The following is a 25,672-nucleotide window of genomic DNA, read 5'->3' as shown; positions in this document are numbered from 1 at the left end:
CTTATTGCTCGCAATGCAATCACTTGCTTCTACAAAAATACAGCCAAAGACTGGTGTGAATGCGAAAGGCTTTGTTACACAACCTCCAGACTGCCACCCTACTGTGACGTGTTTCAATTCTTCTTTCATTTAAAATGATGTGGAGATGCCAGTGATGGACTGGGGTTGACAATTGTAAACAATTTTACAACACCAAGTTATAGTCCAGCAATTTTATTTTAAATTCACAAGCTTTCGGAGGCTTCCTCCTTCCTCAGGTGAATGTTGTGGAAATGAAATCCTCGAAATGAAATTGCATTTATAAATCACAGAACAATGCTTGGCGATTACAAACAGTCTTTTCAACTGCCCGTTGCCAAGCAGAAATTGATAGCCAAGTTCCGCACCCATGAGGACGGCCTCAACCGGGATCTTGGGTTCATGTCACGCTACACGTTACCCCACCAGCGAACAAATGTTATCTGTTTTTAATATAACGGGTCAGTTGCTGTCTTTTCTATGTTTCTACCTCTCTATCTCTGTGGTTTTTTTTGGTGATTTGTATATTCGGAGACCTTGTAGGTAACACCTGTCTGTCTGCACACTGATTGCCTTGGCAACGGGCAGTTGAAAAGACTGTTTGTAATCACCAAGCATTGTTCTGTGATTTATAAATGCGATTTCATTTCGAGGATTTCATTTCCACAACATTCACCTGAGGAAGGAGGAAGCCTCCGAAAGCTTGTGAATTTAAAATAAAATTGCTGGACTATAACTTGGTGTTGTAAAATTGTTTACAATTCATTTATAAAAGCAATTTTTGAGGTGACTGAGTCTTTTACATACAAAGAGAAACTTTCTGAATATTTATTGCGTGTTTGCAATGTTAGAGCCACTATATCTTTCATTACCAATATAAGCCCAGAAACTACTGTTGGCAACATTAGCGGACAAACATTCCTCTGTCTGCTATCTTACTGCAGATATTAATCGGTTTATTTTAAATGGATGAATGTCTCCGCTAAAATAGTGGACAGAGGAATGCCATATGAATGCATGAAACAGCCCATTGCTATTATTACCAACAACAATTTCAGGGCCATAGATGCATAAAATTAATTTTATTGTATGAGCCTCACATGCTAACAATCATCAATATAATAGGCCATTTGAGAATTAATTTTTCATGTGCTTTTCCAGTAAGCAAAATTATTCCAGAGGTCTCAGTTTCGAGACCATTTCTGCCAGTGGTTTGAACGCAGCTCTTGCTCATTACAGGTCAGTGTACAGAAATGTGGACCCCATAAAGGTCAGTCAGGATAAACAAGTAGCTGATTCTGTTGACATCTCTGAATGCAAATAACATACGTCTGCTGTATGGCCTGGATGTGATTATTCAGTGGGGTTGTGTTTTTACACTGTGTTTTTTACTGAGATCAGAGTTATAAGAGGTCAAATCAAATTCTGCTCTTTAAAAGAATCTCAAGTTCAAGTTTTGGGTGGAGGGGGGGGAAGAGAAGATTATCACCTTTAACTGTTTGGAGGGGAAGAATAACACCAGGATAAATTGATGGGATAAAGGGAGAAGAGTACCAGTGTGAACTGGGAATGTTGGCGGAGTGTCTGTGTGAAAACTGGAGAATTGGATAGAGTGCAGTATCTGTATGAACTGAGTATAGAGAGTTAGAGTGCCTCTGAACTAGAGTGGAGAGTTAGATGTGAGAGAGTGACTGTTGAAGTAACTTTTTGGGGAAGTGATGACCTTATTTGTCACTTTGCTTTTCCTTTTTTAAGATTAAACATATATCCACTGTTAAGTATAAAAATGCTTAAAATTAACCAGAATGTGTCATATTAATGTAAAAAAAATTCTGGAGAAGCCCCAGACTTCCTTACAAATACAACAGCAGTGTAACAGAATAAAGTGCACTCTGACAGTAAAATGGCACAGCAGCCATGAGCCTGTTGAAATTCATGGAAAGTTCATTCTATAATTAAGCAGATATACGCTTATTAATTTTACAAATCAAACTCTAAATTCCATTCCATTTAGGTTGTGGCAAAAAAAAAGTATTTGGTCCTTGCCAGCAACGAAAATAAATTCTGTTAAACTGACCTTAAACCTTCTCTTCCATTTGTCATAACATGGCTTTTTTGGAGGTCGATGGCTGTGTTCTAATCTTGACCTTGACAGCAGCTGATTTGATCATTGTCACAAAAAATCAATCTCCAGTGCTTGTGCACATTTTCACAGGGTCTATTTATCTATAATGTTCAAAAGATTTAAAATCCTGAGTACATAAATGGTGAAATTTCTCTTCTGATGAAAATTGAGAGAATGCTTGTTTTCTCGGTAATGAATTGGCCTCCAATGAAATCACATTCTCATAAATTGGATGTTTTATAGTCACACGTTCCTGCAATTTCATTAATGGGTCATTAATTATGGAGAATAAGAGAGACACCTTCCCCCCTGTTTTTTGTTAAGAGGAATTTTGCTCCTTGCTAACTGGACTATTCCTGCAGGGCAGATGATTTGTTATTGCTCAGACCTGTACAAAAACTAACATGTTTACTACCTCTGGGACTTTTAATACAACATTGTAACAGTCAGGCAGCAAATTGTGCCACACACAGTAAGTGTGGAAACTCACAGGATTGTAAATTCACAGGATTTGTGACGGTGCTGCACCACAACAGATCAATGGCTGTAGTCACCGATTGAATTACAGCCACGCTTCTCACATAGCTGTTCAACATTTTGTGGATTAGTTCATATGAAACGAGAAAAGCAGCATAATTTAGGTAATAAAGTTGAAGGTGTGGATTCAGAATTTGTAACTTTTGAACCCTGGATTTTTACAGTGCATTGCTGTCAAGTAAATTATTTCACGAGACCAACATAGGTGAAAGAGGTGACATGATGATGTCATCCTGTCACTGACTACCCCCGCTGCTGAAGATTTTTTAAATTAAACCATCAAATTTGTTGTGGCATTGCTCATGGTGAGTCAGAGATTCAGGCCTAGAAATTCGGGTGAGCCCATTTTTTCAGCGCACAGTGGGACGCAGGGTACAATCCCTGCACCAGATTGGTGATGCCCGAGGCGCCCCCAATATTGGTCCTCGGGCCTCATTTCCGTGAAGCGGGCGAGCTGCGGAGAGTAAGAGGCAGCTCGTCTGGCGAAATGTCACTGAAGATCGGGCCGCTGTGATGCTTGCAGTGGCCCTCAGGTAAGTGATGAAATTGTGAAAAACCGGATCTGCATGACCTAATTTCTAGGCCAATCTCTTCTTTAAGGGCAGAAGAATTATACCATACAACTCACAATGTTTTATGTTACTTAAATGCAGATGTATGTAACCTGGGTTGTCTCTTTAAGGCCAAAAGATGTTTTACATCCCAAGGTCATTTAGAAGCCAGTTCCTCATAACAACAAGAGCCGAGTTTTCAGACCAAAGTATGCCTGTCTGTTCTAAGAACTGTGTACGTCTGGAAACTCTTCCCATCCCCTTTGTAACAAGAGAGTAATTAGTTAAGGTGACTAGGTGAATGGTCAAAGTTCATAGATGCCATCAAGGTTGAAATGATGACAGGAAGTAAGATAAATTAGGAAGTATAGGGACCAATTTAGGAGAAAATTTAAATGCAATATTCTCCCGGGTTGCAAGCAGCAGCGCCCAGGAGATCTAAGCCCCATTCCGGCAGGCTCCCAGGCAATCCAGGAGGGTTGGCAACCCTACTAACACACAGCCAGTCCCATAAAAGTTATTTTATGTTTCTATTCGCTGTTTCAGCCAACGTGCTTTGTCTGTGCACCAAGAGAAATGTAACTTCCAAGTGTTATTTCAGTCTTGATTTTAATACCGTAAAGGCAGGGATAGGAAGAAGACTTTGTAGCTGATGTATTTGCAGTTTAGGAGAAACAAGAGAAGACATCTCAAAAAAGTGGTAACCAAAATAGCAAGAAAAACAAGAGAGAGAGAGAAGAGATAGGTTGGAGGCTAGAATATGCTGTGTGCAGTGCTGCTTAGTCATGCTCCCCCAATGTTTCACATAAACCGATGCCCATATCAAGAAGTAGGTATTAGATGATATCACACTTGAGTTTTGAAAAACTGTAGACATTAGGAGGAAGAGAAGAATGATGGAGTTAAGGAATTTGAAGCCCAGGAAAAGAATGAGTTACAATAAGGGGATGGTTCAATGAGACTTGATTTCAGCATTTTGAGGATGCAGAGAGGAGGAAAAGCTATTTATGCGATTTAAAAAATTCAAAATGTGTTAAAATCATTGTGCGAAGAAAAAAAAATTATCAGCAATTGAAACTTTCAGGCTGGGCCAGTAATTCAAACCTAAGGCTGTTTTATCTGGATCAGAGTTGCCAGTGTCACTGACTTGTTTTTCACTTTTTGGCTTAGTCCTAACAATGAAACCAACAGGAAGCTGAGTCCAGATGAGATGTACCTGGTAGACTCTGGAGGACAATACCTGTAAGTATCAACACCAACACACACACACACACACACGCGCACACACAAATGCCCCTTTTATATTAGAGAAGCAATTCATATTGTTGAAGTTATGCTCCATTTATGCTGCAGGGTAGATTCAGCAACAATGAGTTAACTGCGCATGCACAAGATTGATGCATGCTCAGAAACCATGAATATAATTTAGAGCAACTGCACGGAATAATCAGGGGCTGCAGGCAGACAATTTCCTGACAGGTGCTCCCTGCGAACACTGCCTCTTGACAGGAGTGCCCAATGGGAAATCAGCTCTCAAGAATTAAATTCAGACAACGTTTCAATCTGAATCCTGTTTTAATGCACGACTCATTTAAGCTTTGAATTCAGACTGATTTTGAAACAAGCCCAAAAATAGAAAGAGTGCCTTGGACTCCCAAGGGAGGATGCTGAGTTAGTTCTGTATTAGCTGAATATGATTCTCTCAAATTATTGGTAGTTTTCATTAGATACCATCATATGATGATAATTTAATTAAAAGGACTTCACTTTGCAGTTTAAAACATTGCAGTTTTTTTTTATTGAAACCAATGTGAAAGGTGAGAGCCTATAGAGCAGGACACCATCAATGTTGAAAAAAGCAAAAAAACGATGAGGTAAATTAGGAGGTTGTGATTAAATGATGCTAAGCTTGGGTTGTAGAAGCCCACGGATTGTGGGAGAAAGGAAAGACTGAGAGAGATGAAAAGTTCCGCAGCTTTGAGGTCCTGGGTAAGAATGACTTAGAGTTGTAAACTGTGGGATAATTCTTGATTTCAACACAATGAAGATGTAAGGAAACAGGGGAATTTGTGTGTAAGGTAGTGTATTTGTAACTTAGGAAGAACAAAAGAGCAAAGTGCAGTGGAGCACTGGCCGTAGTAGTATTGATAAAATAGAGACAGGAAAAGAAGGTAACTGTAGCGTTTGATCAGGCGATATGCCTGGTTGCTCACAGATTGCACTTGCACTAACACTGCGTACCAAGTGATGCAAAATGATGTGACCTCACAGAATATAATTTTTTCTCAGATGGTGAATCACAAACAAATTTTCTATCCCCTGTGTAATATTAAATGATATTTCACTCGGTCTTGCATCAGTCAAACCTCATCTAACTAAAGGTCATGGAATTGCATTACCAGAAGCTCCAAACTGGAAATCATTAATTTAGGATTAAAAAAAACAAATTCACTACCATTTAGATCACCACACGACAATTAGTACAGCTGGAGTGAGACATTTTATACTATGCAGTGGGAAGATTTCCTCTGCTTGCTATGTTTTAGTTATAGCATATATGTAGAAGGAAGATTTCCTATGTCCTGTATTTCTGAATCCCAAGATATTATTCAAAGTGGAGCATGAAGTTCTCCTGGTGTGCTGGCCAAAATCCCTCCCACAACCAACACTGCCTAAATACGCAGTAACTGCTCATTCACTTCATTGCTGTTTGTAGGATCTTGCTTTATACAAAGGAGCTGCCACATTTGCTTACATAACATCACAAAATGACTGCACTTCAAAGTAAAGTGTTTTGGGATGTTTCTGAAAGATGTGAAAAGGTGCAAAGAGATCATATTTGGAGGAAATCTCCCGTTGTGCTTACAATGTTGCTGATACATTAGAGGAAATCTTTGATGTATGAATCTATTTTTTTTTAACATTCTTACTTTATATTAAAATCTTAGAGATGGAACAACCGATATTACCCGTACATTACACTGGGGAACCCCAACCAATTTTCAGAAGGTACGTGAGTTTGCAAGTCTGTCTATGTAATCATTTCATTGTGCAGATTTCTGTGGACATGATCATCATGGCTGGAATCACACTGCTGGAGCCTGAAATTAAACAATTTTCTCTTGAGCTTTCCAATGGCTCAGTTCTTAAATACACAGCGCAATGTGAACCTCAACCATACAGACCAGGAAGGTCCCAGCTTCAATCCTTAACTTGTATTGAGTTAGCTGATACCAGTTAAGGTGACGATAGATGTGTTAGAACTGGTCTCAACACCCCCAGTCGAGGGAGAGAAAAATTAGCTAAGGTTTCTATTCCTGATCACTATCCAGCAAAGTTCCTGTCATGTAGCCGTGAAAATATACCAGGGGTCCAGGCCAGGATCGTAACCTGAAACTTCCAAAGGAAAGGCTGGATTAATTTTTTTTTAAATTGTGGTCCTCTTTACAAAGGGGACTGCTGGGAACAATGCAGGTGGCTTTCTGGGGGAGGGATAACCCAATACCCTGGCCTAGCCCCAAGCACGTGCTGGACGTTCTGGCCTATTTGCGGAGATGCGGAATAGTCCAGATGCACTCCATCCTCACCATTGTCATCCAAATCACAGGACATCCCCTTGGCCCCAAGAACTTTGGCAGGATCCACAGCAGGGATCAGGAGTGGGTGCGTCAAGATGAGCCACCTTCGGGGCCCACCTATTTAGCCTATTAAACCCTTTCATAATTTTGAATACATCTAATAGATATCCCTTTATCCTCCTCTTCTCCATTGAATACACACCTAGTTTTTTTATGTCTACGATTCAAATTTTACAAATTTGTGCTCCTGGTTAAGAGCTATGCACATCTGGAGCACACATCAGGAATTCATGTATGCAGATCAGCATACCTTGCAGAATTTTTCATCCATTTTGTAAAATCTACTCTAACATTCTCTCATTCCTGGTATCATTATACCTTCTCCATAGCTCCAACATCACTCTTATAATGGGAAGCCCAAAATCACATCCAGTACTCCAACTGTGGCCTAACCAATGTCGTGTACAAATTCATCATCATCTCCTTGATTTTGTATTATTCAATGTTCTATGCATAAATCCCAGAATCCCATTTGCCCTTTTTGTTATTTTTTCCACTTGGAATCCTTCTTTTAAAGATCTGTGTAACTGTAGTTCTCTGTTCCTCCACTCAGTTGAAAAGCAGCTGTGACAAACAAACCTTGTGGAGGCTAAATGCCAACTCTCCGACAGCTCCTCCTGCCGAATATCAAACCATAGTTTCCCAGACCATCACTGACCTCATCTCCTCTGGAGATTTTCCCCCCACGGCCTCCAACCTCATAGTTCACCAACCCTGCATGGCCCGCTTCTACCTCCTTCCCAAGATCCACAAACAGGCCTGCCCCAGTAGACCCATCGATTCAGCCTGCTCTTGCCCCACGGAACTTATTTCTTCTTATCGTGACTCTTTTTTCTCCCCTTGTCCAGTCTCTTCCAACTTACATCCGCGACTCTTCCGCGTTCTCCGCCACTTTAACAGTTTCCAGTTTCCTGGCCTTAACCATTTCCTTTTCACCATGGACGTCCAGTTCCTCTCCACCTCCATCCCCCACCAGGACAGCCTGCGAGCCCTCCGCTTCTTCCTCGAACAGAGGCCCAACCAGTCCCCATCCATCACCACCCTCCTCCACCTGGCTGAACTCATTCTTACGTTGAACGACTTCTCCTTTGATTCCACTCACTTCCTTCAAATAAAAGGTGTCGCTATAGGAACCCGTATGGGCTCTAGCTATGCCTGCCTTTTTGTGGGATACGTGGAACATTCTTTGTTCCAGTTCTACTCAGGTCCCCTCCCTCACCTCTTTTTCCGATACATTAATGACTGTATCGGCGCCGTTTCCTGCTCGTGCCCTGAACTGGAAAATTTCATCAACTTTACTTCCAATTTCCACCCCTTTCTTCAGCTTCACATGGTCCATCTCCGACTTTTCACTTCCGTGGCTTCTCTATCTCCAATTCTGGGGATAGGCTGTCAACCAATATCTACCATGAGCTTACTGACTCCCACAGCTACCTTGATTACACTTCCCTCCCACCCCACTTCCTGTAAGGACACTGTTCCCTTCTCCCAGTTCCTCCGTCTCATCTTGTTCTGACGATGCCATCTTCCGCACCAGTGCTTCCAATATGGCTTCCTTTTTCCTCAACCGAGGATTCCCCTCCACTGTAGTTGACAGGGCCCTCGACTGTGTCCGTCTCATTTCCCGCACTTCTGCCCTCACCCCTTCCCTTCCCTCCCAGAACCATGACAGGGTTCCCCTTGTCCTTATCTTCCATCCCACCGGCCTCCACATTCAATGTATCATCCTCCGCCATTTCCACCATCTCCAGCACGATGCCACCACATCTTCACCTCCCCTCCCCTTTCAGCATTCTGAAGGAACTATTCCCTCCGCGACATCACCTCCAACATCTGCTCCCCTTCCCACGGCACCTTCCCGTGCAAGCGCAGGAGATGGAACATCTGCTCTTTCACCTACTCCCTTCTCACCGTCCAGGTCCCCAAACACTCCTTCCAGGTGAAACAGAGATTTACTTGTACTTCTTTCAATTTAGTACACTGTATTCACTGCTCACAATACAGTCTCCTCTACATTGGGGAGACCAAACGCAGATTGGGTGATCGCTTTGCTGAACATCTCCATTTAGTCCGCAAGCGTGACCCTGACCTGCTGATTGCTTGCCATTTTAATTCCCCTTCCGAATCCCACTCTGACCTCTCCATCCTTACAATTATAGCTGTGAGGAGGGATGATATGTTAGAAGGATCATCAAATGAGGCCATATGGGTTGAGCTAAGGAACAAAATAGGGGCAGTCACACTACTGGGAGTGTACTATAGACCCCCAAACAATCAGAGGGAGATAGAAGAGCAAATAGGTAGGCAAATTTCTGAGAAGTACAAAAACAGTAGGGCAGTAATAGTAGGGGATTTCAACTACCCTAATATTAACTGGGACACAAACAGTGTGAAGGGTAGGTATAGAGGACATAAAATTCTTAAATTGCATTCAGGAGAACTTTTTTAGCCAGTACGTAGCAAGCCCAACAAGGGAGAGGGCAGTTCTGGATTTAGTTTTAGGAAATGAAGCTGGGCAGGTGGAAGGAGTATCAGTGGGAGAGCATTTTGGTGTAGTGATCATAACTCAGTTAGATTTAGCATAGTTATGGAAAAGGACAAAGATAGAACAGGTGTTAAAGTTCTCAATTGGGGAAAGGCCAATTTTACTAAGCTGAGAAATGATTTAGCAAGAATGGACTGAAAACAGCTACTTGAAGGTAAATCAATGTCAGAGCAGTGGGGGGCATTCAAGGGGGAGATTCAAGGGGTGCAGAGTAAACATGTTCCCACAAAGAAGAAGGGTGGGACTGCCAAATCTAGAGCCTCCTGGATGTTAAGGAGCATAAAGGGTAAGATAAGGCAAAAAAGGAAAGCTTATGTCAGACACCAAGAGCTCAATACTAGGGAAAACCTAGAGGAGTATAGAAAGCGCAGGGTTGAAATTAAAAAGGAAATTAGGAGAGCAAAGAGAGGGCATGAAAAAATATTGGCAAATAAAATCAAGGAAAATCCAAAGATGTTTTATGACTTTACAACCTTTTGGACTCAACATTGATTTCAATGACTTCAGATCAAAACTACTGCTCCCAATTTTTTGGACAGCAGGTGCTGGTAATTGTTCTGATGTTGCTATTTACAGCTCCAATAGACCCATCTTTTGTTTCTTTACTTGTTCCATTACCACTCTCCTTGCCTTGCACCATCATCCCTATTGTCATTTAATCATTCCTGCCCTCCACCCCTCCCTTTTGTTCTTTCCTCCCCTCCCCCCCCCCCACTTTCCCTGGCTCTGTATTTGCTTAACAACTGTATAATCTTCAACTTCTTCCAGTTCTGATGAAAGGTCTTCGACCTGAAACGTTAACTCTTTTCTTTCTCCACAGATGCTGCCTGATTTGCTGAGTTTTTCCAGCATTTTCTGTTTTTATTACAATTGAAAAGCAGCTTTGTTTGTATCTTCTTACTTTTTTAATATTACTTATTAAAATTCTAATAATATTGTAACGATATTTAAAGGTTCAAAAATAATTTGACAGTTTTATTCAGATATTCTCAAAAGAGGAAATGTTCCAAAATTACCTCTTGGGCAGTGTTCTAAAATTGTGCCAAAACACCGGGATTAATTAAAACAGCAGATTTCCTCAATTAAACACAAATTAAAATCTCACTCTAATTTATAGATTTAGAATGATCCTGTCTTTTAATGAATGGCTTTTTTTATACATTTATCAGGAAGCTTATACTCGGGTACTGATGGGACATATTGACCTGGCTCGATCTATCTTCCCTGCTGGAACAATTGGTAAGTCAGCAATCAAGTAGACAAGCCCTATTGTACGAATGTGTGCTAGCAGCAGGGAGTCTTGCCTGCTGTCAGTGCATATTAGAAAATTGTGGGTGCACTGCCCATAATTTTCCAACTATTCATATTCTGGTTGTATGCATTCATAACATTTGCCCCATTAAGTTAGCTCAGAGGTAATTCTGATCTATTATTAAAAAATGTCCTAGGAGTGATCTATCCTGTTACCTGTGCAAGAGTTATTAACTCACGAGGGTGCTACCGAGCCACTCTTGGTGATGGACATGAAAGTCCCCCACCCAGAATGAACTCTGGGTGGGGGACTTCAATGTCCATCACAAAGTGTGGCTCGGTAGCACCACTATTGACCGAGCTGGCCGAGTCCTGAAGGACATAACTTCCAGACTGGGCCTGCGGCAGGTGGTGAGCGAACCAACACGAGGGAAAAACTTATTCGACCTCATCCTCACCAATCTACCTGTCACAAATGCATCTGTCCATGACAGTATTGGTAGGAGTGACCACCGCACAGTCCTCGTGGAGATGAAGTCCCATCTTCGCACTGAGGACACCATCCAACGTGTTGTGTGGCACTATCACCGTGCTAAATGGGATAGATTCAGAACAGATCTAGCAGCTCAAAACTGGGCAGCCATGAGGCGCTGTGGGCCATCAGCAGCAGCAGAATTGTATTCCAGCACAATCTGTAACTTCATGGCCCGGCATATTCATCACTCTACCATTACCAACAAACCAGGGGATTAACCCTGGTTCAATGAGCAGTGTAGAAGAGCATGCCAGGAGCAGCACCAGGCGTACCTAAAAATGAGGTGTCAAACTGGTGAAGCTACAACTCAGGACTACATGCATGCTAAACAGCGGAAGCAACATGCTATAGACAGAGCTAAGAGATTCCAACGGATCAGATCAAAGCTCTGCAGTCCTGCCCCATCCAGTCATGAATGGTGGTGGACAATTAAACAACTAACAGGAGGAGGAGGCTCTGCAAACATCCCCATCCTCAATGACGGCGGAGTCCAACACGTGAGTGCAAAAGACAAGGCTGAAGCGTTTGCAACCATCTTCAGCCAGAAGTGCCGAGTGGATGATCCATCTCGGCCTCCTCCCGATATCCCCACCATCACAGAAGCCCGTCTTCAGCCAGTTCGATTCACTCCACGTGATATCAAGAAATGGCTGAGTGCATTGGGCCCCGACAACATCCTGGCTGTAGTGCTGAAGACTTGTGCTCCAGAACTAGCTGCGCCTCTAGCCAAACTGTTCCAGTACAGCTACAACATTGGCATCTACCCGGCAATGTGGAAAATTGCCCAGGTATGTCCTGTCCACAAAAAGCAGGACAAATCCAATCCGGCCAATTACCGCCACATCAGTCTACTCTCAATCATCAGCAAAGTGATGGAAGGTGTCGTCGACAGTTCTATCAAGCGGCACTTACTCACCAATAACCTGCTTACCGATGGTCAGTTTGGGTTCCGCCAGTATGACCATTCCTAGTGATTGGTAGCAGCCTATTTAACCACTAGGGCATCAAACCTGAAGCTGTACTCATGCAGCACCTACATGTACCTTTCCAGTACCAATCACTGGGTAGCAATCAAGAGAAGGAACCATGGCTGATTTTTTTCTTCCCTAACCTGTGGACACTGAGGTTAATCATAGCGCCCCTACTGATGCCTGGCTGAAATCACCTAACGCAGCACTAACTAGAGATCAAATCTGGCAGTTTCTTGGTCTGTATGGCTCAGCTACTGAGCCACTGAGGAGCTCATCTTTCTCCAGTACCTATTATTGTTCATAAGAATAGGCAATAAATGCCCACCTTGCCAGTGACACCTGGCATCCTGAGAATGAATATTAAAAAAAAATTGTAGTACTTTATGTCAGATTTTTGTTTAGTTTGTAAGCCGTATGAATACATTTCTGAAAGATGGGGTGTTTTGACCCTTCTAGAGATCCCAAAGGTACTTCTGGATCATAGAATCATCCAGCATAGATGGAGGCCTTTCGGCCCATTTTGCCTGTGCTGGCTGTGTGAAAGAACTATCCAATTAGTCACACAGTCCTGCTCGTTCTCCATAGCCCTGCAATTCTTTCCCCTTCAAGTATTTATCCAATTCCCCTTTAACAATTACTATTGAATCTGCTTCCACCACCCTTTCAGGCAGTGCATTCCAGATCATAACAACTCACTGCATAAAAAGATTTCTCCTTATCTCCCCTCTGGTTCTTTAGACAATGACCTTAAACAGGATGTATACTGATTTTAAATATTATATAAAATTTTGTCAGTCCTATATTAACAATGTGATTGCTGTTAGGGGATGTGCTTGACGTATGGGCTCGACATGCTTTGTGGGAAGTGGGACTGAACTACCGGCACGGAACTGGGCATGGAATCGGCAGCTTCCTCAGCGTTCATGAATGTGAGCATGTTCAAACTTAATCATTACACTTCCTCTTTGTAGACTAAGTAAGCACATGTCAAATATCATATACACTACAATAGTGACTACACTTCAAAAGTACTTCATTGTCTGTTAAGCGCTTTGGGACGCCCTGAGGTCATGAAAGGGGCTTTATAAATGCAAGTCTTCCTTTCTTTTCCTGCATTCCAAAATACTAACAAATTAAAAATGTCATTATAAAAGCATTTAAATGTAAAGAATTTTCAACATTATGAAGGGGATTGACAAAACTGACCCAGGAAATCCTTCACTGTGGTGGAGGTTTGAAAAACCAAGTCTCACAAGTTAAAATTAGGATGTTAGGAATAAGAAGGGAAGTCAGGTTTTCACTCAAAGGGAAATCAACTTGTGGAGGAAGTTATCAGGAAAGGCCACTGAATCAGACATCATTGAGGTAAATTTTGGCTTGCCCTCCCAATGGAGAATCGCATCCACTGGCAGCACACGATGCATGTGAATGTCTGACCGTTCAGTATAACTTTACATGATTGAAAAATTACCCCTTATAAATAGATTGAAGAGGCAATTACATGCATTACATGGAGAGTAGAGATTGAGAGGCATGATAAGAAGGTGAGTAAATGGAGTTCATCTATCAAAAAGAGACAAACTTATTTGGCCCAATAGACTTTTCCTAAAAAATTTTCATGTTGTCATTGTATAGATTTTAAACTTACTTTGAACTACATTTTAATGGCTGGGACCTGGGAGTTTATATATGGGTATCAGTGCACTAAAAATCTGGCCTTTAAATGACCCTGTGAGATACTAATATATGAATACTCAACGCATTGGTCTGAAATTCCTGTCTCTCCATTGTTTTAGTGGAGTTGTTAGCATATTTAATGCCTCTTCCCAAAAATCAGAGGGAGAATTTTCAGGCAAACATCTTAAATCCCCTTTACTGTTATCCCACAGCATGATTTCAAGGCCTCGGAGAACTATATTTCTTTTCAACCACATAAAAACTACAAACATAGGAACAGAAGTACGCCATTCAGCCCCTCAAGCTTGTCCTGCCGTTCAGTTAGATCATGGCTGATCTGTATCTTAACTCCGTCGACCCGCCTTGGTTCCATAACCCTTAGTAACCTTGCCAAACAAAAATCTATCAACATCAATTTTGAAATTTTCAATTAGAATCACAGAATCATAGAAGTTTACAACATGGAAACAGGCACTTCGGCCCAACATGTCCATGTCGTCCAGTTTATACCACGAAACTAGTCCCAATTGCCTGCACTTGGCCCATATCCCTCTATACCCATCTTACCCATGTAACTGTCCAAATGCTTTTTAAAAGACAAAATTGTACCCGCCTCTACTACTGCCTCTGGCAGCTCGTTCCAGACACTCACCACCCTTTGAGTGAAAAAATTGCCCCTCTGGACCCTTTTGTATCTCTCCCCTCTCACCTTAAATCTATGCCCCCTCGTTATAGACTCCCCTACCTTTGGGAAAAGATTTTGACTATCTACCTTATCTATGCCCCTCATTATTTTATAGACTTCTATAAGATCCCCCCGAAACCTCCTACTCTCCAGGGAAAAAAGTCTCAGCCTATCTAACCTCTCCCTATAAGTCAAACCATCAAGTCCCGGTAGCATCCTAGTAAATCTTTTCTGCACTCTTTCTAGTTTAATAATATCCTTTCTATAATAGGGTGACCAGAACTGTACACAGTATTCCAAGTGTGACCTAACTAATGTCTTGTACAACTTCAACAAGACATCCCAACTCCTGTATTCAATGTTCTGACCAATGAAACCACCTTCACTACCCTATCCACCTGTGACTCCACTTTCAAGGAGCTATGAACCTGTACTCCTAGATCACTTTGTTCTATAACTCTCCCCAACGCCCTACCATTAACAGAGTAGGTCCTGGCCCGATTTGATCTACCAAAATGCATCACCTCACATTTATCTAAATTAAACTCCATCTGCCATTCATCGGCCCACTGGCCCAATTTATCAAGATCCCGTTGCAATCCTAGATAACCTTCTTCACTGTCCACAATGCCACCAACCTTGGTGTCATCTGCAAACTTACTAACCATGCCTCCTAAATTCTCATCCAAATCATTAATATAAATAACAAATAACAGCGGACCCAGCACCAATCCCTGAGGCACACCGCTGGACACAGGCCTCCAGTTTGAAAAACAACCCTCGACAACCACCCTCTGTCTTCTGCCGTCAATCCAATTTTGTATCCAATTGGCTACCTCACCTTGGATCCCGTGAGATCTAACCTTATGTAACAACCTACCATGCGGTACCTTATCAAAGGCTTTGCTAAAGTCCATGTAGACCACGTCGACTGCACAGCCCTCATCTAACTTCTTGGTTACCCCTTCAAAAAACTCAATCAAATTTGTGAGACATGATTTTCCTCTCACAAAACCATGCTGACTGTTCCTAATCAGTCCCTGCCTCTCCAAATGCCTGTAGATCCTGTCTCTCAGAATACCCTCTAACAACTTACCCACTACAGATGTCAGGCTCACCGGTCTGTAGTTCCCAGGCTTTTCCCTGCCGCCCTTCTTAAACAAAGGCACAACATTTGCTACCCTCCAATCTTCAGGCACCTCACCTGTAGCTGTCGATGATTCAAATATATCTGCTAGGGGACCCGCAATTTCCTCCCTAACCTCCCATAACGTCCTGGGATACATTTATTCAGGCCCCGGAGATTTATCTACCTTGATGCGCGTTAAGACTTCCAGCACCTCCCTCTCTGTAATATGTACACTCCTCAAGACATCACTATTTATTTCCCCAAGTTCCCTAACATCCATGCCTTTCTCAACCGTAAATACCGATGCGAAATAGTCATTTAGGATCTCACCCATCTCTAGTGGTTCCGCACATAGATGACCTTGTTGATCGTTAAGTGGCCCTACTCTCTCCCTAGTTACTCTTTTGCCCTTTATGTATTTGTAGAAGCACTTTGGATTCACCTTTGCCTTATCTGCCAAAGCAATCTCATGTCCCCTTTTTGCCCTCCTGATTTCTCTCTTAACTCTACTCCGGCAATCTCTATACTCTTCAAGGGATCCACTTGATCCCAAGTGCCTATGCATGTCATATGCCTCCTTCTTCTTTCTGACTAGGGCCACAATCTCCCGAGTCATCCAAGGTTCCCTACTTCTACCAGCCTTGCCCTTCACTTTATAAGGAATGTGCTTACCCTGAACCCAGGTTAACACACTTTTGAAGGCCTCCCACTTACCAGACGTCCCTTTGCCTGCCAACAGACTCTCCCAATCAACTTCTGAAAGTTCCTGTCTAATACCATCAAAATTGGCCTTTCCCCAATTTAGAATTTTAACTTCTGGGCCAGACCTATCATTCTCCATAGCTATCCTAAAACTAATGGAATTATGATCACTGGTCCCAAAGTGATCCCTCACTAACACTTCTGTCACCTGCCCTTCCTTATTTCCCAAGAGGAGGTCAAGTTTTGCCCCCTCTCTAGTCGGGCCATCCACATACTGAATGAGAAATTCCTCCTGAATACACTCAACAAATTTCTCTCCATCCAAGCCCCTAATGCTATAGCTGTCCCAGTCAATGTTGGGAAAGTTAAAGTCCCCTACAATTACCACCCTATTTTTCTTGCAGCTGTCTGTAATCTCCTTACATATTTGCTCCTCAATTTCCCGTTGACTATTTGGAGGTCTGTAGTACAATCCTATCAACGTGATCTCTCCCTTCTTATTTTTCAGTTCTACCCATATGGACTCCGTGAGCGAACCCTCGGATATATCCCCTCTCACTACTGCCGTGATGTTCTCCCTAATCAAGAACGCAACTCCTCCTCCTCTATCTTTCCTATAGCATCTGTACCCTGGAACATTGAGCTGCCAGTCCTGCCCCTCCCTTAGCCATGTTTCAGTAATAGCTATAACATCCCAGTCCCATGTGCCCATCCATGCCCTGAGTTCATCTGCCTTGCCCATCAGACTTCTTGCATTGAAATAAATGCAGTTTAATCTAGACTTCCCTTGGTCTTTGCCCTGCTTTCTCAGACCATCTGTCCGGTCATGTTTTGTACACTCTCCCTTACTGCCTTTTGTTTCTGTCACCACTTTACTTCCCACTGACTTCCTGCATTGGTTCCCATCCCCCTGCCACTTTAGTTTAAACCCTCCCCAACAGCACTAGCAAACACTCCCCCTAGGACATTGGTTCCAGTCCTGCCCAGATGCAGACCGTCCAATTTGTACTGGTCCCACCTCCCCCAGAACCGGTTCCAATGTCCCAGGAATTTGAATCCCTCCCTCTTGCACCATCTCTCAAGCCACGTATTCATCCTAGCTATCCTGTCGTTCCTACTCTGACTAGCCCGTGGCACTGGTAGCAATCCTGAGATTACTACCTTTGAGGTCCTACTTTTTAGTTTAACTCCTAGCTCCCTAAATTCAGCTTGTAGGACCTCATCCTGTTTTTTACCTATATCGTTGGTACCTATATGCACCACGACAACTGGCTGTTCACCCTCCCCCTCCAGAATGTTCTGCAGCCGCTCCGAGACATCCCTGACCCTTGCACCAGGGAGGCAACTTACCATCCTGGAGTCTCGGTTGCGTCCGCAGAAACGCCTGTCTATTCCCCTTACAATCGAGTCCCCTATCACTATAGCTCTGCCACTCTTTTTCCTGCCCTCCTGTGCAGCAGAGCCAGCCACGGTGCCATGAACCTGGCCGCTGCCACCTTCCCCTGGTGAGCCATCACCCCCAACAGTATCCAAAACGGTATACCTGTTTGGGAGGGGGATGGCCACAGGGGACCCCTGCACTATCTGCCTGCACCTCTTACTCTGCCTGGTGGTCACCCATTCACTTCCTGCCTCTACTCCCTTTACCTGCGGTGTGACCAACTCGCTAAACGTGCTATCCACGAGTTTCTCTGCATCGCGGATGCTCCACAGTGAGTCCACCCGCAGCTCCAGCTCCGAGATACGATCTAGCCTCAACAGTTTTTTGGGGGAGCGTATTCCAGATTTCCACGATCCTTTGTGTGAAGATGTGCTTTTTGACATCACCCCTAAATGGCCTAGCTCTAATTTTAAGGTTATGCCCCTTTGATCTGGACTTACCCACCAGAGGAAATAGCTTCTCTCTATCTATCCTATCAAATCTTGTAATCATCTTAAACACCTCAAATAGATCACCCCTTAATCTTCTATATTCAGAGGAAGACAAACCTAGTTTATGCAATCTATCCTAATAATTTAAACCTTCTGGCCCAGTTATTCTGGTGAATCTGCACTGCACCCCCTCCAAGGCCAGTATATCCTTCCTGAGGCGCAGTGCCCAGAACTGAATGCAGTACTCTCGATGGGATCTAACCAGAGCTCTGTCCAGCTGTAACATAACTTCCACACCTTTGTATTCCAGCCCTCTTGAGATAAAGGCCAACATTCCATTAGCATTATTCATTATTTTTTGTACCTGTCCACTAGCTTTTATTGATTTCTGTTCTTGGACCCCAAAATCTCTCTGCTCATCCACAGTTCCTAGCTTCTCGACATTTAGAAAATACTCTGATTTATCTTTTTTAGGCCCAAAGTGGATGACCTCACACTTTCCCACATTGAACTCCATCTGCCACAGTTTTGCCCACTCACTTAACCCATCAATGTTCCTTTGCAACTTTCTGCTCCCATCTACTTTATTTACTGTACCACCTAACTTTGTGTGGTCAGCAAACTTAGATATATAGCCCTCTATTACTTCAAACGAGTCATTTATTAATATAGTGAAAAGCTCCAGCCCGGGTACAGATCCCTGGGGGACACCACTAGTCACATTCTGCCAATTTGAGTATGTACCCATCAGCCCTACTCTGTCTCCGACCTCCTAACCAATTCCCTATCCAAGCCAATAGGTTGCTTCCAATTCTATGCGCTCTCATTTTTGTTAATCGTCTCTTATGTGGAACCTTGTCAAATGCTTTCAAACATTACAATGTGAATTTGTGATGAAGAACATAAAAAAAATCTAGTAGAGATACAGAAATATGGATTATTATTTTAATATGTAAAATCTTCATAGATTTTGGTGAAAAAATGTTGCTGCAATTCAGACTCCTCATGGATTGTGTGTGTGTGTGTGTGTGTGTGTGAGAGAGAGAGAGAGATGATGCTGTGTTTGGGCATGTATTACATGCTGAGTATATGTGTATGCACTTTGTGTACACACATCAAGGCATTGTGGGTATGTGTGTGTATATGCACAAGTGTGTGTGTGTGTGTATGTCCGCATGCGCACGTCCATCCGTTAATTCATTAAGTGCTGTATGTGTTTGTGCATTAGGTGCTCTGTTTGTGTGTATATTTCTGTGTGTCTGTATGTGGGTTTATTTAAAACCAACCCTGATTTAGCAAGTGTAATTTGGATCATTTATATTACAAAATGATGGTCAGACTTCAGCCAGTTTCAGATCTGATTTAACTTCAGTGGGGTAAAGAGGTACAGTATTTGAGTCAGTTAATTAGTGTAGTGACTGGCAGCCATAGCAAATACTCCTGGGTTGTATCTGTGAACAATGTCATGAGCCTCACTTTCGGATCCTTTTTGTGAGCATCTTTGTTGTTTCTGTTTCACAAGTTTCTACACAAAAAGCTGACCTAACAATATTCATGTAATAGACCAATGAGATAATTCACTTTCTCAAATGTTCATTCCTAATTTTGCTGCAGGGAAGTTGTTACATGTTTTGGTCATTCAGAGCCTTTCGAGAGTCAGCAAATTATTGGCAATATCACAAGTTATTTGTTTCGAAACATAAATTGAATTTTGCTTATATTTCTGTTTATGTACAGGGCCAGTTGGCATTGGGAGCGGTCATACCTGGCAACTTGAGGAGGGGATGTTTACATCTATTGGTAAGCATTTCTTATAAAGGAGGTTATTTAAACAACAAATGGTGCCAGAAGAGCCCATGAAGGAAAACCTAGAACCCAGACATTTAGTATCAGTGCATTGAATTCTTCAATTTTGAAACTAGGACAGGTTTGGGGGGGGTGGGCAGCAAAAACAGAGTGATTGCAAGCCAGGAGAGGAGACTAGAAAGGCATTTATTTTACATTTGGATTAAAAACCTTTTATATTGTACCAAAGGGAACTTGCATTTATATAGCATCTTATCACATCCTCAAGCACCTCACAGCTAATTACTTTTTAAAGCATAGTCACTGTTCTTATCTAGGGAAACATTGCAGCCAATTTGTGTACAGCAAGGTCCGACAAACAGCAAATGAAATGAATGACCCGTTAATCTGCTTTTGTTGATGTTGATTGAGTGACCAATGTTCTCCAGAACTCGCTGTTGTTCTTTGAATGGGACTTTTTACATCACCTAAATGGATGAGACCTCAGTTTAACATCTCATTCGAAAGACGGCACCTCTGAGAATATAGCGAAGTATCACTTTTAGAGTTTGTGCTCAACTTCTGGAATGGGGTGAAAATGGAGTGCAAACAACTGAGCCAAGCTGAGACTTGCATGAACGAACAACGTATACACCAGATTTTAGAGTAACTAGTCAATTTCTCATGGTGTTGCATATGGGGAGTCAAGAACAAATAGAGTATTTAGATCAAGCAGGGTTAGAGGGTGGCAGAATAATTGGAATCAAGCATGGGAATGAGAAGGAGAAAAATGGAAGGAGGGAGGTGAGGGAGGAAGACGACTGAGTTGTGGAAAAAGGGAACAGTGGGGGAAGAGGAGAACAGCGAATGTTATTAATATAAAAGGGGTGGGCCATGCAGCAGAGCCATTTATGGTGCTCTCTTGGTATCCGCCTTGTGGGGGGTGAGGAGAATTCTTCACTATTACCGTTGCTTGCTTTTCCATGAGGCTGAAGATGCTGATTTTTTTTAAAAAAAACAGGTTTCTTGACATGACATGGGAGGATACTGAGAGGTGTAGAGGACAGAGGGACCTTGGAGTGCATGTCCACAGATCCCTGAAGGTAGCATGACAGGTAGATGAGGTGGTTAAGAAGGCATACAGGATACTTTCCTTTATTAGCCGAGGCATAGAATATAAGAGCAGGGAAGTTATGCTAGAACTGTATAAAACACTAGTTAGGCCACAGCTTGAGTATTGAGTTCTGGTCACCACATTACAGGAAAGATGTGATTGCACTAGAATGGGTACAGAGGAGATTTACGAGGATGTTGCCAGGCTGGAGAATTTTAGCTATGAGAAAGGATTGGATAGGCTAGGGTTGTTTTCTTTGGAACAAAGGAGGCTGAGGGGAGATTTAATTGAAATGTATAAAATTATGAGGGGCCTAAATAGAGTGAATAGTGAGGACCTATTTTCCTTAGCAGAGGGGTCAGTGACCAGGGGGCACAGATTTAAAGTAATTGGTAGAAGGATTAGAGGGGAGCTGAGGAGAAATGTTTTCACCCAGAGGGTGGTGGGGGTCTGGAACTCACTGCCTGAAAGGGTGGTAGAAGCAGAAACCCTCATCGCATATAAAAAGTACTTGGATGTGCATTTGAATTGCAGTAATCTACAGGGCTACAGACCAAATGCTGGAAAGCTCTTTTCGATCGGCATGGACACGATGGGCCGAATGGCCTCCTTTTGTGCCGTAACTTTCCATGATGACATGTGCTGGTTTCTGAATAGCAATCAATTGCTCTTCAACCAATTGTCATTCGGAAGCCAGCATTTTGGCCACAGTTCCTCGTGGGTGATGTCATCATGCCAGTCCTGCCTCCTCTTCTGATATGAGCACGGGGAGAGGCAGGGCCAAAGAAGTGCCAGCCCCCACCCCAATCGGGATTTCAGAACTCAAACAAAAAGGTGTGGAGACGCAGCCGAACCAGGTCATGTCCCGAGTTCCTCCCCTGCCCACCCAGATAATGATGACTTAACATCAACAGAGGGCAAGAATTTCTAGCCCTATTTTCTTTGACCAAAGTTTATTTTCTATTACTGGCCCTTAAACCTTCCCACTAACAGTGATGTCTCCTACCACACTACTTCTATAGCTGTGTGCACGGAGTTTATGCCCTGAGCTGCCTACCACATATCACAGCTACTGGTATTAAAAGCAAACTGAACTCACCACTAAACAGCATTAGTGCTTTAGTACTGGTAGAAGAATCAAGGTACACGTGATCAAAAGATGAATACTGATAAGGAAGGTCCACATTAAACCATCTATCTGGAAAAAAATCCTGCAACTTGCCATCACAGTATCCAACTGCTTCTTAAATAACTCCAAGGTTTTTGCCTCAACAACCCTATTGCAAGTGTTGATTACCCTTTGTGTGAAGAATAACTTGACATCAGGCCTAAATTTCAGCTGTGGCCTCGTCTCCTCGGGCAGCTCTTCAAGTTGTGATTTTAAATGCAGTATCATACTTGTTAATTTTTCCTCTTCCAGAACCTGGGTATTATGAAGATAATGAATTTGGAATTCGGATTGAAGATGTTGCCATGGTAACAAAGGCAAAAACCGAGGTAGCACTTTTAAATGTGTTAGTGTTGTATCTCAAGCACATTGGATGGACTTTTCCATTTGGTTAGCAGGAAACTTTTTATAAATGCACTGCATTTGGACCACACAAGTGTTTTTTGCATCTTCTGCACCAGCTATTGTTAACATTTGCTAATGTAAAAACCCCACAGAAATGCAATCTAGCAGCCATGATGGAGCTAACACAAGTAGAGAATATGACATCAGGTAGAAAGCAAATTGCAGCTATGCAGATGGATATGTCTGTTTCTGAAATAAGACAAATATTTCATGAAATAAAAAAGGAAAAAAAATTGAAGAAGCTGGAAATCTGTGATAAAAACAGAATATCCTGGAAATACACAGCATCTGAAAAGAGAGAAGGCAGGATAATGGTTTGTCTGGTCTTTTTTTTTGCAGTACTGACCATCCACTGCCAGATCTGGCTGGGCTAGCTTAAGATTTACTACATCTCCTTCTATCCAGCCAAATATTTCTATCCTTCCATGATTATCATGGAGGACAACAACAATCCAAACTCTTCTTCTGAACGACCAATCACCTCCTCCAACCCTTCTTCCTTGCTCCCTCCAACATCAATTGTGAGGAGCCATTCATTTTTCATCTTGAAGATGGAGATTATCTGTTCAGCTGTCTCAGCCACCTTCTACACCACTCATATCCTAGCCTGACTTCATTTCATTATTTAGTTTCTTCCCCCATTCCCCCTTCCCCAGCCCTTATCATTTTCTTCATGATAGCCACCTTGTCTGGCCTCCATCCCTTCCCGATCCAATTTCTGACCACGCATCTACCTTTCCTTGACCCCTGGCTTGCATACATTCGTAACAGTTTGCTTCCTTCAGGCGTTGTTTCTGCTCCTTCAAAACTGATGTCATCACAACTCTCTTCAAAACTTGCCCCCTTTAGATTCCTCCACTCTCTCCAATTACCACCCTAACTCTAACCTCCCTTTTCTCTCTAAGCTCCTTGAACATGTCATCACTCCCGTCCAGATTTATGTTTACTTCTCCTATCATTCTCTATCTAAATCCTGAGTCCAATTTCTGCCCTACCAACAGCAGAGAGTCAGAATCACCAATGACATCCCTTGTGTTTGCAACCTCAGTGCACAATGCCTTCCTGTCTGCACATTACCACATAATCACCTTGAGAGTTCCCTTGTGAGCATTATCATCCTTTAGCTACAAGAGGTACTGACTATTGCTTTCTACCATGACACCAGCTGGTGGCTAGAGGAGAAACCAAAACAGACAAAAACCCACTCCCATTAATCGAATTTATAACTGATAAAAGGCAACATATATGAGAGCTATGACAAGGCATGTTGGGGTTCAGATAAATTTTATGAACAGATTAGGTTTCACTTATCATTTTATTTGGACCTTTCATTGAGATAAAAAAAAGTGCAGGAATCACACAGCAGCTTTGTTGGAACCTGTAAAGAGAAAATGGATCAACATTTTGGTTGCAGACCTTACATTGCATTCTACAGAAGTTCTGCCTTGTAATCACAACCAGGTATCACTATTTGTAAAAATGATAATATATATTAGAAGACAATTCTGTATGTTGTTTTTATTCTGGCTGCCTTATCTGGCTGCCTTCCTATGATTTGCATGCTTCTGCCACATCAGAAGACTTTGTGATTTCAAACGGTACAGCAAGAGCTGAGGCAGGAAACCAGTTCTTTTAGTTGCCTGTAAAAACAAACCTCTTTTGAAAATGCTACTGCACATGCTGACAGTTGCTTTGTTGCCCTTTCTACTGAGTGCTGATGTGATCCAAATTCATCAGTGATTTTTTTTTCCACTTTACAGAAAAAATGTGTCCGCCATTATTGCTTTCCATGTTAATAACTCTTGTTAAACAGTTAATTGCCTTTTAGTATTCTTGGTATCATATTTAACTCCATTTGGATCTTACATGTCCAAACAGTTAGACATTTTGATTTTGATTTTATTGAATACTTGGATTAAAACCTACCACTTAGAAAACTTGATGCTGAAATATCTCCTGCAAGATTAAAGGGTCACAAGAAACAGTAATAGCACCAGGACACAAGTGGTTCACATTTCATTTGAAAAGTATACAAAATAATAAATGTTTTAAACATTCTTTTGTGCAGCACATGTTTGGAGGGATATCTTACCTGACCTTTGAGCACGTGTCTCTTGTTCCATATGAAAGAAAACTGATTGACTTGTCCATCATGAACAAGCAGCAGGTGAGTTGTTATTTGTGGCTGATCTGCAAGGTGCTTTAGTGCCTTTAGCTGCCTAGGCCCTGAGCTCTGGAATTCCCTCCCTAAATCTCTTCGACTCGACCTCTCTTTCTTCCTTTATGACACTTCTTAAAACCTACCTCTTAGACCAAGCTTTTGGTCACCTGTCCTAATATCTCCTTATATAGCTTGGCACCAAATTTTGTTTGATAATCGCTCCTGTAAAGCGCCTTGGGAGGTTTTACTACGTTAAAGGCGCTACATAAATGCAAGTTGTTGTTGTTGTGTAGGGTTTGTGTTTGTGTAGCTCAGCAAACTTTTTGTTCAGAACACCATGCAGCTCATTTAGATGTTTGGAAACTGGTAAGAGAAGATTCATTTTTACATACCTAATTATTTATCATCGCCATTTTGTAGCACACTGTAGCCTAAATTTTCCGATCAGAGGTATTTTAACTGCATTGTTAATTCATTTATTTTAAACAGGTTAAAATATCGCTGATAGGAAAATCCAGGCTTCCCCCCTTGAGGTTCTAATGTGTCGTGCACTGACTGAAGGAGGCTGCACCTCTGCCTGCACCACTGTGCAACTTATTGCTTCAAGGACATCCGGGGAATGTGGTGCACACAGAAAGCGTGCTTTGCCTGACATAACCTGCACCTACCTAGATTTCCTGGTTCAGGTTATTTAAATTGGCTAGATGTTTCTCTGTCACAGACCCACCCACTAGCGTCTGGAAATGGGGGAGGAGAGTCAGCCACTACTGTAGATCTAAGAGGCATGAAACAGCTGTAATACA

The 25,672-nt window shown here is 42.3% G+C and overlaps 1 protein-coding gene across 1 annotated transcript in view; it reads left to right on the top strand.

Moving 5' to 3' along the window:
• Nucleotides 1–25,672, top strand: part of xpnpep2 (X-prolyl aminopeptidase (aminopeptidase P) 2, membrane-bound) — a 75,517-nt gene that overhangs the window by 43,637 nt on the left and 6,208 nt on the right. The window contains exons 13-20 of the mRNA XM_067997009.1: nucleotides 1,180–1,257; nucleotides 4,402–4,473; nucleotides 6,180–6,240; nucleotides 10,584–10,653; nucleotides 12,996–13,100; nucleotides 19,974–20,036; nucleotides 22,556–22,632; nucleotides 24,777–24,875. Of these exons, the coding sequence (XP_067853110.1) occupies nucleotides 1,180–1,257; nucleotides 4,402–4,473; nucleotides 6,180–6,240; nucleotides 10,584–10,653; nucleotides 12,996–13,100; nucleotides 19,974–20,036; nucleotides 22,556–22,632; nucleotides 24,777–24,875 (625 nt within the window). The remainder of the gene's footprint in view (nucleotides 1–1,179; nucleotides 1,258–4,401; nucleotides 4,474–6,179; nucleotides 6,241–10,583; nucleotides 10,654–12,995; nucleotides 13,101–19,973; nucleotides 20,037–22,555; nucleotides 22,633–24,776; nucleotides 24,876–25,672) is intronic.

Source organism: Heptranchias perlo, chromosome 15, assembly GCF_035084215.1.
Source record: "Heptranchias perlo isolate sHepPer1 chromosome 15, sHepPer1.hap1, whole genome shotgun sequence".
NCBI lineage: Eukaryota > Metazoa > Chordata > Chondrichthyes > Hexanchiformes > Hexanchidae > Heptranchias > Heptranchias perlo.
The sequence above is the reverse complement of the archived record's forward strand: the minus strand, read 5'-3'. Positions and strand labels throughout refer to the sequence as shown.